The sequence below is a fragment of the Lycium ferocissimum genome, chromosome 8 (genome assembly GCF_029784015.1).
Source record: "Lycium ferocissimum isolate CSIRO_LF1 chromosome 8, AGI_CSIRO_Lferr_CH_V1, whole genome shotgun sequence".
Lineage (NCBI taxonomy): Eukaryota > Viridiplantae > Streptophyta > Magnoliopsida > Solanales > Solanaceae > Lycium > Lycium ferocissimum.
The window spans coordinates 34,134,464-34,147,074 of NC_081349.1; the positions used below are offsets into that span (position 1 = coordinate 34,134,464).

At 36.0% G+C, this 12,611-nt stretch overlaps 2 protein-coding genes across 2 annotated transcripts in view; both read right to left on the minus strand.

The window, feature by feature from the left end:
- Positions 1 to 12,611, minus strand: part of LOC132068189 (UDP-glucuronic acid decarboxylase 6-like) — a 97,841-nt gene that overhangs the window by 36,235 nt on the left and 48,995 nt on the right. The window lies entirely within an intron of this gene.
- LOC132066274 (high mobility group B protein 9-like) lies at positions 1,354 to 1,803 on the minus strand. The gene has a single exon (XM_059459618.1). It carries the CDS (start codon positions 1,801 to 1,803, stop codon positions 1,354 to 1,356), a length of 450 nt encoding a protein of 149 aa, XP_059315601.1.

Below are 12,611 nucleotides of genomic sequence, written 5' to 3' on the forward strand. Positions count from 1 at the left end.
GTTGGGGCCGGGGGGGGGGGGGGAAGTTTATGCTTTGCTTGAGGAAGGGGCACGTGATATTCACGTTCTTCCTAATCTGGTTTCCCCTAGAACATACATACATACACCTGGCTGGGTGGATGGGTGGGTGGGTCCCACTGGATACTCAATCGCTTTTTCGATTTTCCTATTGGATTGGATTGCGACCTTGCCCAGCCCCCTCCATTTTTCTGTGTAATTTTCGTCGTTTATCCCCTTTTGAATAATCTTGTTATCTAGTAGTTCAGTTCGTTGACTATCTAAATTTTCACCTTGTTAGTTAAAGTTTGAATTCCCGTTGTAATTTCCTTCCCTATTTCCTCTTTCGCCTATACTTATGTAATTACACACAGTATACATGTTTTGTGATATTTTTTGAAGGCTTAGCATGAATTTTTTTCGTCAACCTTTAGTGGCAACTTTTTGAACTTTCACAAATTTTTTTTTTTGTAGTGAACCTCTAGTGGTGACTTTAATGATCTTAAAGTCGCCACAAAAAAGTTTGATCTTTTTGTAATGAACTTTTAGTGGCGACTTGTTGATCTGCGACTTTAGTCACCAAAAAAAAGTCATGATTTTTTTTATAGTGAATCGGCTGTTGCGCTAGCACCTGGAAATAGTTTGGGTTGAAAGACAAAATCGCGGTATTAAGCCCAAACGTGCGCCAAAACAAATTCCTAATGGCTAGGTAGTGTCGTTTTCCCTATTTTTAAAGTAATGTTTTTGAGCAAGATAAGTAGGCGTTTGGATAAGAACCTTAAAGATTGAACCCATAAAATTTAAATTTGGATAGAGAATTTAGCGACAAAATTATAGTTAAACCTATTACTACTTATCTCAGATTTAAGATATTATGTTAGAGATGATATCTTCATGAATCCCAAAAGTTAAAACAGAACATTCAACCATCCACAAAATGTAGTAAAAAATATGGTCCTCTCACAGAAAGAAGTATATTTTTGTAGACAAAATTTATGAAAATTCGCCTAGCTAGAATCATCTTCAAGCATAAGTAGTTTGACATAATAAAGTTTTTTCTTCTAGGGAAAAAAGAACATTTTCCTTGTTGTGTGTTGTAGTTTTTTGTTTATCAACTTCATCTTCTTCTTTCATTTATTTATCCTCCCTGTCATTGATGTTGCTTTCTCAGAAGGTGGATTCTGATTTACTCTTGATTCATTGAAACCGGATAAACAACACCTTTAAAGTTCTCAGATCCAATCTTCATGGTAATAAGATATCCACCGTGAAACGTGACATCAATAAAACCAGACATTGGTGATGGTGTTTCAGGAAATGTTATTTCTGTCCTTTGTAGCTGCGGCATGACGGCTTCTACTGATGGTACGAACCATGATGAGGTGGATGTGAGACTTGCTGCAGCACATGATCATGTGCCTTGAAATAGTAGACTCTTTCGTAGTGGAACAACAATGAATTATAATGTTTTTGAAGGAGAAATGAAGCATTTTTGGCTGAAGAAGGAAAGCCAAAAGCCAATTTTACTTCCTTCCATCTTTTCTCCCCTTTAACCTTTTCGATACCACCACGAGTAGTTACCTCGACAAAGAGGCGATGCAAATCTAACAGTTCTCCCCACATAATAGGGATCACGAACTTGGTCCTCATGGCAGCATGGAACTCCTTCAAAGTATCCATGAACACTTGAGGAGAGGCCACAAGATTCTCATATATAGCCATGGGCGATGGATATGGATATTGATGACTTGGGGGTGCTACTCTCAATGGCACTGCACTGTTTCGATCAGCAGAAGATGAAGTCATTTTCTCAAGAATCTATAATTAAGCTGTAGACGAAGCAGAGAAAAAGAAGTGAGTGAGTGAGGGTTGAGGGGTAGTGTATTTGTATCACCGTGAAAATGCCACTGTAAAAATTTAATGAGGAAGTTGTTTATCTAGAGAAAATACTTTTTAAAGCAATTTGATCAACCAAACATGAAAAAATAAAATTCCTCCATACCAAACACATGACCCTTAATTATAGTATATCTTTTCATCTTGGTAAGAGTAAAAGTTACTTCGTCAAAAAGCTAGTACGAAATCTCCCGTAAAATTCACATGAATGAATATTCCGTTTATAAATTGGATAAAGTCAACATTTGTATAAGAAAATCGACAAAGCAAACGCCTACTTATATTGCTCTTTGTTTTATTACTTTTTAGGGATAAAATTTTGAGTAACCTAAAAGAGTATATATATCAATGAATGTGATGAACCATTCCGTTAAAGAACAAAAGTTTAATCAGTATAACATCACTTTTATGGAGAAATCACATTGATGGTAGATTAGAACAACACATTGATGTTTTCAAGTGCAATTATGAAAAGGAGAGAAAACAAAACCTACAGTAGTACTTTAGATTTTTTGAATCTTCCATTCTTATGTTAAAAAAGGTATAAAACTAAAGGGTCCTTGTTATTTAATACATGAAAAAAGCAGTATATATTTCAAAGAATATTTAGATTAATTAATTAACAGCAAATCCCCTACTTCATAGTCACATCACAATGGATTTTTTTTTTGTTTTGGTTATACATCACAATGGTTATACACGAATAACTACCTTAATGTGGTGGCGCACGTGTCTCCTTTTTGAAGTGATTTAAGTAATATACCTTGTCCTTTCTCTACTTTTTAACGTTGGCCCCCCTTGACTCTAGTTATAAGAAATTATACTAATGACTTGAAAATGAGTGGTCTTAGACTTTTGACCCCCCGCTTGCCCCATGGACAAACTTTGAGGGTGAAAAGTCAAAATTTGTTAAACTTAAAATTTTGTCCATCGAGCAAGCGGGGTCAAAAGTTCCCGACCACTCACCTCCAAGGCCCTTCTTGTAAATCACCCCCCCCCCCCCCAAGTTAGGGTGTCAATTATTTTTTGTAATACCAACCAAGCTGAACCTAATATTTAAATGATCTTTTAGGGTTGTATAAACAAATGTATAGGTTTAAGTATGAGTTTATGATTGTATGGAATAATCAAATTAGCTCATTAATTTCATATAAAAAACAATCAAATAAAACTCAATTTAACTAATATATGTATAGAAATATTACAGATATATATATATATATATATATATATATATATATATATATATATATATATATTAAGCATATAACAAAATTAGTATTTGATAATTTTATAAAACAATGAGAATGTTAGTAAAATTAGTATTGTTATATTATTATTTGACATCTTAACATAAAGTATCGAAATAACTAGACAAAAATCGAAGAAAAATTGAGATGATAATTGGAACTATTTTGAAATATTTAATTTGTGCTATACATGATAAATTAATTGAATTATCGATATTTTTTTTTAATAAACAGACGAATCGATCTATTGCCACCTAGATCTAGCCCTAGCCATCTAAAAAAACTAAGAAATAACATAAAAAATAAAACAAAATGGAAAGTTTTGTCCCTAAGACGATATGGGTCATGCTACAGAAATCAAATCGATATTCTTCAAGCTATTAGAAAGGAGACACAACATTTTTCATATCTCAATCTATTTAAAATAAAAATTCATGAAAACATTAAAGGAGAATTTAATCTATACTAGACATGATTAACTCAATACATTTTCCAAGCATTCATCTATTTCAACATCATCAAAAAATAGAAAATCGAAACATCAGATAATCAAAAGAGAGAAAAACAAATACAAGTAGCCTTAGATATATTGAGTAATTCTACAAAATGAAATTCCAAAGATTTAAAGAAAAATAAAAAATCCTTACGTATCTCGGCTCCACCAGATACTAAGTTGAGTTTCAATGAAAATCAGTATTTTGCATATAAAAAATTGTAAATAATAATGAAGTTGAGAAATGGGGGAAATGTAAGTAACACCAACACTATTTATATTGTTGTGTCAACTTTTTATTTTTGGTTCGGAAGTCAGTGTATTTAACAAATAATTCAGATTATGGTAATCACTTATTTAATGTGATTTCTTCTACATTTGACAATTTTGTAAAGATTTTTTATTAGTTCTTTCATCGGTGCAATAATAGAAAATAATATCGTTTTTGAATATCTCAAAAATAAATAAATACACTACCTAATCAATGGATTTTATACCCTAAGTATTTACACATCGCTCCGTATTTGGTGTTGATGTTGTAGCCATTTGGAGAACATTGTTGTAACTCTTGTTGATTATTAGTAGAGCTTTTGTGGGCCGGAGGTTCCGTGGATGTTTCCTCTTCACCTTGAAGGGATTTTACCACATAAATTTAGTGTCTTTTGCATTTGATTTATTTTTGCTTGCTTTGCTATTTTATTGCTGGTATAGTTATTGCCTGAATTTCTATTTGTGCTAGTGTTTATTGTCTTCTCTTGATTCAAATAGTGTGGGGTGTTTTGACTTGGGTATTTCTTCCGATGTTACCTTGTCGTGCAATTTGGTATTTGCTTGTTTCTTCCCAACAAAGTGGTATCAGAGCTGTGGTTATATTTGGTTGTGTTGATTGTCTATTTAAATGATGGAGGCAAATATGAGCAAGATGGTTAGTTTAAATGGCGGTAATTACCATCACTACAAGAAAATATAGAAATGACAACAAAAAATTTAATATTTGGCAACAACTTAGTTTTATTGTTGGCAAAGAACTTTTTTGTTGCCAAAGAATTTAATTTTGTTATCATAGTATTGATTATTGTTGCAAAAAGTACTTTTGGCAACAAAAAAAATAATTGTTGCAATAACAGTTGTGGGGAAAAGTCTATGCAACAAAAAAAAAAATTGTTGCCAAAAGTACTTTTTGCAATAATAATCGATCTATGACAACAAAAATAATTTTGTTGCCAATTTTTTTTTCTTATAGTGCATATTTGGAAAAGCAAAATGAAAGATCTTTTATTTGTCAAGAAATTACGTTTACATGTGTTTGCTTCTAAGAAACCCGAGTCTATTGAAGATGAGGATTGGGAATTTAAGCACTTACAAGTTTGTGGCTATATTAGGCAATGGGTTGAAGATAATGTTCAAAATCATATTGTGAATGAGACAAATGCTAAAAGCTTGTGGAAAAAGCTCGAGACACTTTATGCTTCGAAGACTGGCAATAATAAGTTGTTCCTACAGAAACAATTGATGAATATTAGATACAAAGAGGGCAGTCCTATTTCTGATCATATAAATGATTTTCAGAGTGTCCTTGATCGGTACATCTGGAATAGGTGTCAAGTTTGATGAAGAAATACAAGGACTTTGGCTTCTTAATACTCTGCCAGACTCTTAGGAAACTCTTCGAGTTTGTTTGACTAATTCTACTTCCAATGATGGTGTAACTATGGAATATGCTAAAAGTGGTGTTTTGAATCAAGAGATGAGAAGAAGATCTCAAGCTTTGTCTTCTTCAGCTTTACATTCCGATATTTTGGTTACTGAGACAGGGGGAGAAGCAATTTCAGAGGTCAAAATGACAGAGGCAAAAATAGAAGCAAGTCAAGATCCTCCAGGTACAAGAATCTTACATGTGACTACTGTTGCTTGAAAGGTGACTTCAAGAAACATTGCTCAAAGTTTAAAAGAGACCAGAAAAAGCAAAAGAAAGAAAACGATAATGAAAATCGTGTTGCCGAAAATGATCTTCTTGTTGCTTGTGGTAAAAATGATATCAATCTTGTTTGTGATGAGTCCATTTGGTTTGTGGATTCAGGTGCCACTTCTCATGTCACACCAAAGAAGGAATTATTTTCTTCTTGTACTCAACGTAATTTTGGAATGTTACGAATGGGCGATGATAGTGAGGTTGAGGTATTTGGCATCGGCACAGTTTGCTTGAAAAGTAAGAATGGTTCGAGGTTGGTTCTTAACAATATCAAGTATGCTCCAGATGTTCGTCTGAATTTAATTTCTGTAGGAAAGCTTGATGATGAGGGTTATGATCAAATTGTTGGTGGTGGCCAGTGGAAGCTTCTTAGAGGTTCAATGGTTGTGGCTCGAGGTAACAAGATATTTGACTTGTACTTAATCCAGGGCTCCTTTTGTAGTGACTCAGTAAATTTAGTGGAGAATGATACTTCATCAGAGTTATGGCAAAGAAGGCTGAGTTATATGAGCGAGAAAGGGATTGATAACTTGGCTAAGAAGAATTTGCTTTATGGAGTGAAACAAGCAAAGTTAAAAAGATGTGTTCATTGCTTAGCCGGGAAACAGAAAAAAGTTTCTTTTCAGAGTCATTCGCCTTTAAGAAAGCTTGATTTGCTGGAGTTGGTACATTCTGATTTGTGTGGTCCTTTTCAAGTAAGGTCTCGTGGTGGTGCACTTTACTTTGTGACTTATATTGATTGCACTTTACTTTGTGACTTATATTGATGATCATTCTTGCAAACTCTAGGTATTTTCTTTGAAGTCCAAGGATCAAGTACTTGATGTGTTCAAGACTTTTCAGGCCTTGGTTGAGAGACAGACAGGGAAGAAACTAAAATGCACCCGCTCAGATAATGGTGGTGAATATATTGGTCCTTTTGATAATTATTGTAGACAGCAAGGTATTCGGCATCAGAAAACTTCTCCAAAGACTCCTCAGTTAAATGATTAGCAGAGAGGATGAACATAATTCTAGTTGAGAGGGTTAGATGTTTGATTTCAGATGCTAAGTTGCCAGATTCATTTTGGAAGAAGCATTTAATACTGCTGCTTATGCTATCAATTTATCTCCTACTGTTGCTTTGGATGGTGATGTCCCTGACAAAGTTTGGTTTGGTAAGGATGTCTCTTATGTTCATTTGAGAGTCTTCGAGTGTAAGGCCTTTGTGCATGTTCTAAGGATGAGAGGTCAAAGGGCGAAAGTTAAAACTAAATGAGTGTATCTTCATTGGTTATGGTCAAGGCGAATTTGGCTATTGTTTCTGTGATCCAGTTGAGAAGAAACTTGTTAGAAGCCGTGATCTTGTGTTCTTTGCAGACCAGACAATTGAAGATTTTGACAAAGCTGAGAAGGTTGATTCTCAGAGCAGTGAGAGCTTAGTTGATGTTGATCCAGTTCCTGTGACTATTGCACCGAAGAAAATCTTCAAAATAATGAAGATCAAGTTAAAGCTAGTGATCATATTTGTTACACCTTGAGAATTCCCCTTAAGCGTATAGTGAATAGACTAATGAGGGGTACGATGTAGACAAAGTTTGGACAAGTAAGAACTAGTATGTGATGATGCTAATTAAGAATTTCAAAGGCATTAGACTTGAGGAAAGAAAGTTGTTAAGAGAGCGAGGCTTAAGTTAGTGTATCGGACGAGAATTATGAGCATTGAGTTAATGATGTCCTAATAATGTCCCAAGAAAGAGTTATAACGTCCCTTCGAATGATATTGAAGTGTTGAACAAGTGTTAAGAAGGTTCCATAAGGATCGGAGATCAAACGAGTCGACGAAACAAAACTCGAAGAATGGAGTAAACATACGGCCGACATACGCCGTACAAAATCTACTGGCCGTATGTCCGGCCGTAGATTTGACCCGTAATGGCATGAGGCTGCGGACCCAATTATACGGTCCAACATACGGTCAGTATGTTTTATACGGACCGTATGTTGGTCCGTATATTCCCATCGGGCTGAATTGTTTTTTTTATAAGGGACCATTCTCCATTTCATTTTTTTCATTTCCCTTCATTCCTCCACAACACAAGAAGCCTCTAAAGTGTTCCAAGAAATTCATCCATGAGAAAACCATAGAAATCTAAGATCAACAACAAGAAAGCAAGAGAATCAAGTGAAGGAAACCATCAAAAGTCATCCAAGTCAAGAAATCCAAGGAGAGATAAACTAGGGTTTTGGTGCTAAGGGTGAATCACCACTCCAAGCTTGTTCCTCTATTGTTTAAGGTAAGTTTCATGACCCTTACATGCTATTTGAAGTATTTTTAAGTTGAGATTCATGGATTGTAGAAGAAAGCACCACAAACGGGTCATTAAATGGATGAATATTGTCATTAGTGATTAGTAGTGAATTGAATCATGGAAATGAATATGTTGATGATATAAATGTGTTATAAATGACCTATAGAACACGAAATGAGTATTGGATATGAAAGAATGCGACGATGGATTTTTAGTCATAATTATGGGAAATTGAGGTGAATTATGAAATGCGAATCGTATGAATGAATGACGATTGTTGTTATCGATATTGTGATGATTATTATGAATGTTGGGGAGTTGATATGAAATATGGCGGAAAGTAGCATAAACAAAGGAGATGCTGCCCAAATTTCTATAGCTTTAGAGAACATGTTTTCCCGATTATATAGCTAATGTCGATACGAATTCCATTGAAGGTATACGAGTGCATTTAAGGAGCACGAGCGAGCAATAGAATAGTAAAGCGGCAAAGGTATGTGAGGCAAATCCTTTTCTTCCCTAAGGCATGAGTCCTATGGCATGAAATTCCTCTCTTACTATAAATGTTCCACCTCCAAGAAAGTTAAGAGTCCTCTCTCATGAATAGCTATACGAGATAAGGAATATAAGATGAATACGATGGGATGATAGTAAGCTAAAGTCTAGAAATGTCATAGCCTACGATATGATGCTCTAAGGAGTGAGTGATGTAATATATGTAATCTAATAATATTGATCACTATGTACACTCACCTTATGCTTGTTCCTTCAAGGTGAGGAAGAATACTTATGAATGCTCAAAATGACGTCGGGGTCCACGACCTTACGTCACCCCGATGAAGTATGATTATCTATGAGTCTCTATGTATGTATTGCTATAAGCATATTATGATAAGCATGTTATGATGAGTTATGTTAAGTGCATTATGATGAGCATATAATGAGCATGTTGTAATGAGCATATGATGATATCACACCGCGCCTATACGGTCGGGAAGACATACACCATGGCCAAATGGCATGGCGGCGCCACTAGTGGACGGCATGAGATGGTACCCCGGACGCGGGAGGCACAGACGCGGGCAATATTATTGATTGTCACACCGCACCTAAATGGTCGGGCGACTATACACTTATGCATACATGACATGATGATGTTTATGAGAGTAAACGAGCGTACACTATTTCTTTTATGATACGGTCGATTCTGATTGCTCGCTTATTTTATGCCTCACCGCTTATTGATGCTTCATTATTGTTTATGCTTCACATACTCGGCACAATACTCGTACCGACGTCCTTTCTTCGGACGCTCGTGTTCATTCCACGGGTAGCAGGAGGTAATCAGATCCATAGGGAGCTAGCGGTCGATTCGAGAGCACTCCATACTCCGGAGGTGCTACGGTACTATTCTTTTGGTACATATGTTTGTATATTCCTATTTTGGGCATGACGGGGTCTGTCCGTCCGGATGTCTAGTATTTCGGTAGAGGCTCGTAGATACGCGGTGTGGGTAGTCCGGGTCCCGTGGCTTGTATGTATATGCATGTATATATTATTTTGATAGCCGAAGGGCTTATGTTTATAAAAGCTAATGTATTTCAGAAAATGACAGTTTTATATGATTATGAGCATATAGTATGAATAATAGCAGGCAAGTGAGTGGTGTTCGGTGGTTAGCCCCGGATACCCGCCGCGGCCCGTAGCTCGGGTCGTGACAATATTCATAATGACCAGCATGATGTTGTTGATGCTCCAGTGGAAGATGATGTGGTTGGCCGAGAAGCACCGCTATTGATGTTCTAGAGTTTTCTCGAGAAGATTTAATAGAGAGAAAGTACCTTCATCTCGTTATTCTCCCACAAGCTTTGTACTCTTGACTGATGGGGGAGAACCTGAAAGTTTTGATGAGGCCATGGATAGTGAAGAAAAAGAAAGGTGGTTTGATGCTATGCAAGATGAGATTAAATTCTTGCATGATAACCATACATTTGATCTGGTTAAGCTTCCTAGAGACAGAAAAGCTTTGAAAAATAGGTGGGTTTTCATGGTGAAACATGAAGATGGTAACCCAATTCCACGGTACAAGGCTATATTGGTTGTAAAGAGCTTTAATCAGAAGAAGGGAGTTGATTTTCATGAAATCTTTTCTCCAGTTATGAAGATGTCATCCATTTGGGTTGTTCTGGGCTTGGCTGCAAGTCTAGATTTAGAGGTTGAACAAATGGATGTTAAAACTACTTTTCTCCATGGTGACTTAGATGAAGAAATTTACATAGAGCAGCCAGAAGGTTTTGAAGTCAAGGATAAGAAGAATTATGTTTGCAAATTGAAGAAGAGTTTGTATGGTTTGAAACAAGCTCCCAGGCCGTACTACAGGAAGTTTGGTTCTTTTATGAGTCAGCAAGGCTTCAAGAAGACTTCTTTAGATCATTGTGTTTTTGTGTAAAAATTTTCTAATGATGACTTTATCATTCTATTGCTTCATGTTGATGACATGCTTGTTGTTGGTCATAATGTTTGCAGAATTCAAAAGTTCAAGCAAGATTTGAATAAGTCTTTTGCTATGAAAGACTTGGGACCAGCAAGACAGATTCTTAGCATGCAGCTTGTTCGTGACATAAAGGCCAAGAAGTTGTGGCTATCACAAGAGAATTACATTTAGAAAGTACTACGCAGGTTCAACATGGATAAAGCTAAGGTTGTTCGTACACCTTTAGCTATGCACTTTAAATTGAGCACGAAGTAGTGTCCTTCTAGTGATGATAAGAAGGAAGGTATGAAGGAAGTTCCTTATGCTCATGTTGTTGGTATTGTTAGTCGTTTTCTTTCTAATCTAGTAAGAGAGCGTTGGAATGCTGTGAAGTGGATTATGAGATATCTTTGTGACACTTCTAGTCTGAGTTTGTGCTTTGGGACAGGAAAGCCTATTCTTTGTGGTTACACTGATTCAGATCTGGCCGGTGATGTTGATACTCGCAAGTCCACTTCAGGCTACTTGGTTACCTTTGCAGGGGGAGTTGTGTCTTGGCAATCTAGGTTGCAAAAATGTGTTGCTCTATCTACTACAGACGCTGAGCTTATTGCTGCCGTTGAAGCTTGTAAAAAGTTGCTCTGGATGAAAAGATTAATGGAGGCACATGGCTTTGCTCAAGAGAGGTATTTGCTTTATTGTGACAGTCAAAGTGCTATTCATCTTGGCAAGAGCTCTACATTTCATGGTAGGTCGAAACATATTGATGTGAGATACCAATCGGATTAGAGATGTGTTGAATTCTAAGTTGTGTTGAATTCTAAGTTGCTTGAACTTGAGAAGATTCACACCGATGATAATGTTTTAGACATGATGACTAAAGTTTTGCCAAGAGGGAAGTTTAAAGAGTGTTGCTTGATCGCGGGGATGGCAGTTTCCTTCACATAGTCGGGAAGGGGAGAATTGTTGGGTTTTTGGGTTTTCCTATGTGGAGAATTATTGGGTTTTTGGATTTTCCCTTCCTATGTGGATTTGGATTAATAAAACCCAATCCAATTTGGATCAGCCCATTTTTGTCCTAAAATCCATTATATATAGGATCAACTTAGGTCTTATTTCAACACACAAGAGTGAATACATAGCATCCAGATAGAGAGAAAAATTGAGAGAGAAGAGGTGATTTTCGGACTAGTGAAAATCAACTATAACATTCCGCTTTAAATTGCGTTTCCCGATTCCTTGACCGTTAAATCGTTCTCAAATTTGAACAGGGGGTTTCAAAACATCTGGTTCTTGGATTTCAACGGTAGAGATTGGATTTTGTGGTTTGTAGCTCCAGTTTTCGAGTACGAACAGTAGCTCATTTTGGGGGTGATTTCTCTCCTTTCTTCACTAGTTTTGGTGCTATCTTTTATGTATTGTTGCTCCGTATTTGGCGTTGATGTTGTAGCCATTTGGAGAACATTGTTGTAACTCTTGTTGATTATTAGTGGAGCTTTTGTGGGCAGGAGGTCCCGTGGATGTTTCCTCTTCACCTTGAAGGGGTTTTACCACGTAAATTTGATGTCTCTTGCATTTGATTTAGTTTTTCTTGCTTTGCTATTTGATTGCTTGTATAGTTGCGCCATTAATTTTCATTTGTGCTAGTGTTTATTGTCTTCTCTTGATTCAAATAGTGCGGGAAGTTTTGACTTGGGTATTTCTTCCGATGTTACCTTGTCGTGCAATTTGGTTGTTTCTTCCCTACAGCAGCTGGTTAGCTTCAAGGACAGGTGTGGTAATTGTCATGAAAGAATTCATTTTTTCTGACTATAAAAGGAAAATACAACAGTAAGGGCTCGTTTGGTAAGAGGTCTTAGCTAAAATCGTCATGGAATTAGATGTCGTATTATTTTATACCATGTTTGGTTGACATTTTGGGGCCTGTATAACTAATACATGGATTATCTCATCCCACCACCACCATTGAATAACTTATCCATGGATAGATTATTCATGGATAAAAAACTAAAATGACAAAATTAGCCTTGTTTTTTTTCAAGAAACCTATAAAGGTCAAGCATCCAAGGCTATAATTATAACAAATTGTTTTTAAAGCTTTAAAAATAAATAAATATTCAAATGGTATCTTTTGTGTCCAATTTTAGTGGAATGAACCTAACACCCAACAAAAATGATCCCTGTATTACTAATCTCTATATTACTAATCCCTGCGTTATTAATCCATATATAACTTGTC

What these genes read in the sequence shown, in the direction of transcription:
- LOC132066274 (XM_059459618.1), bottom strand. Translation starts at nt 1,803, where the DNA reads ATGACTTCATCTTCTGCTGATCGAAACAGTGCAGTGCCATTGAGAGTA.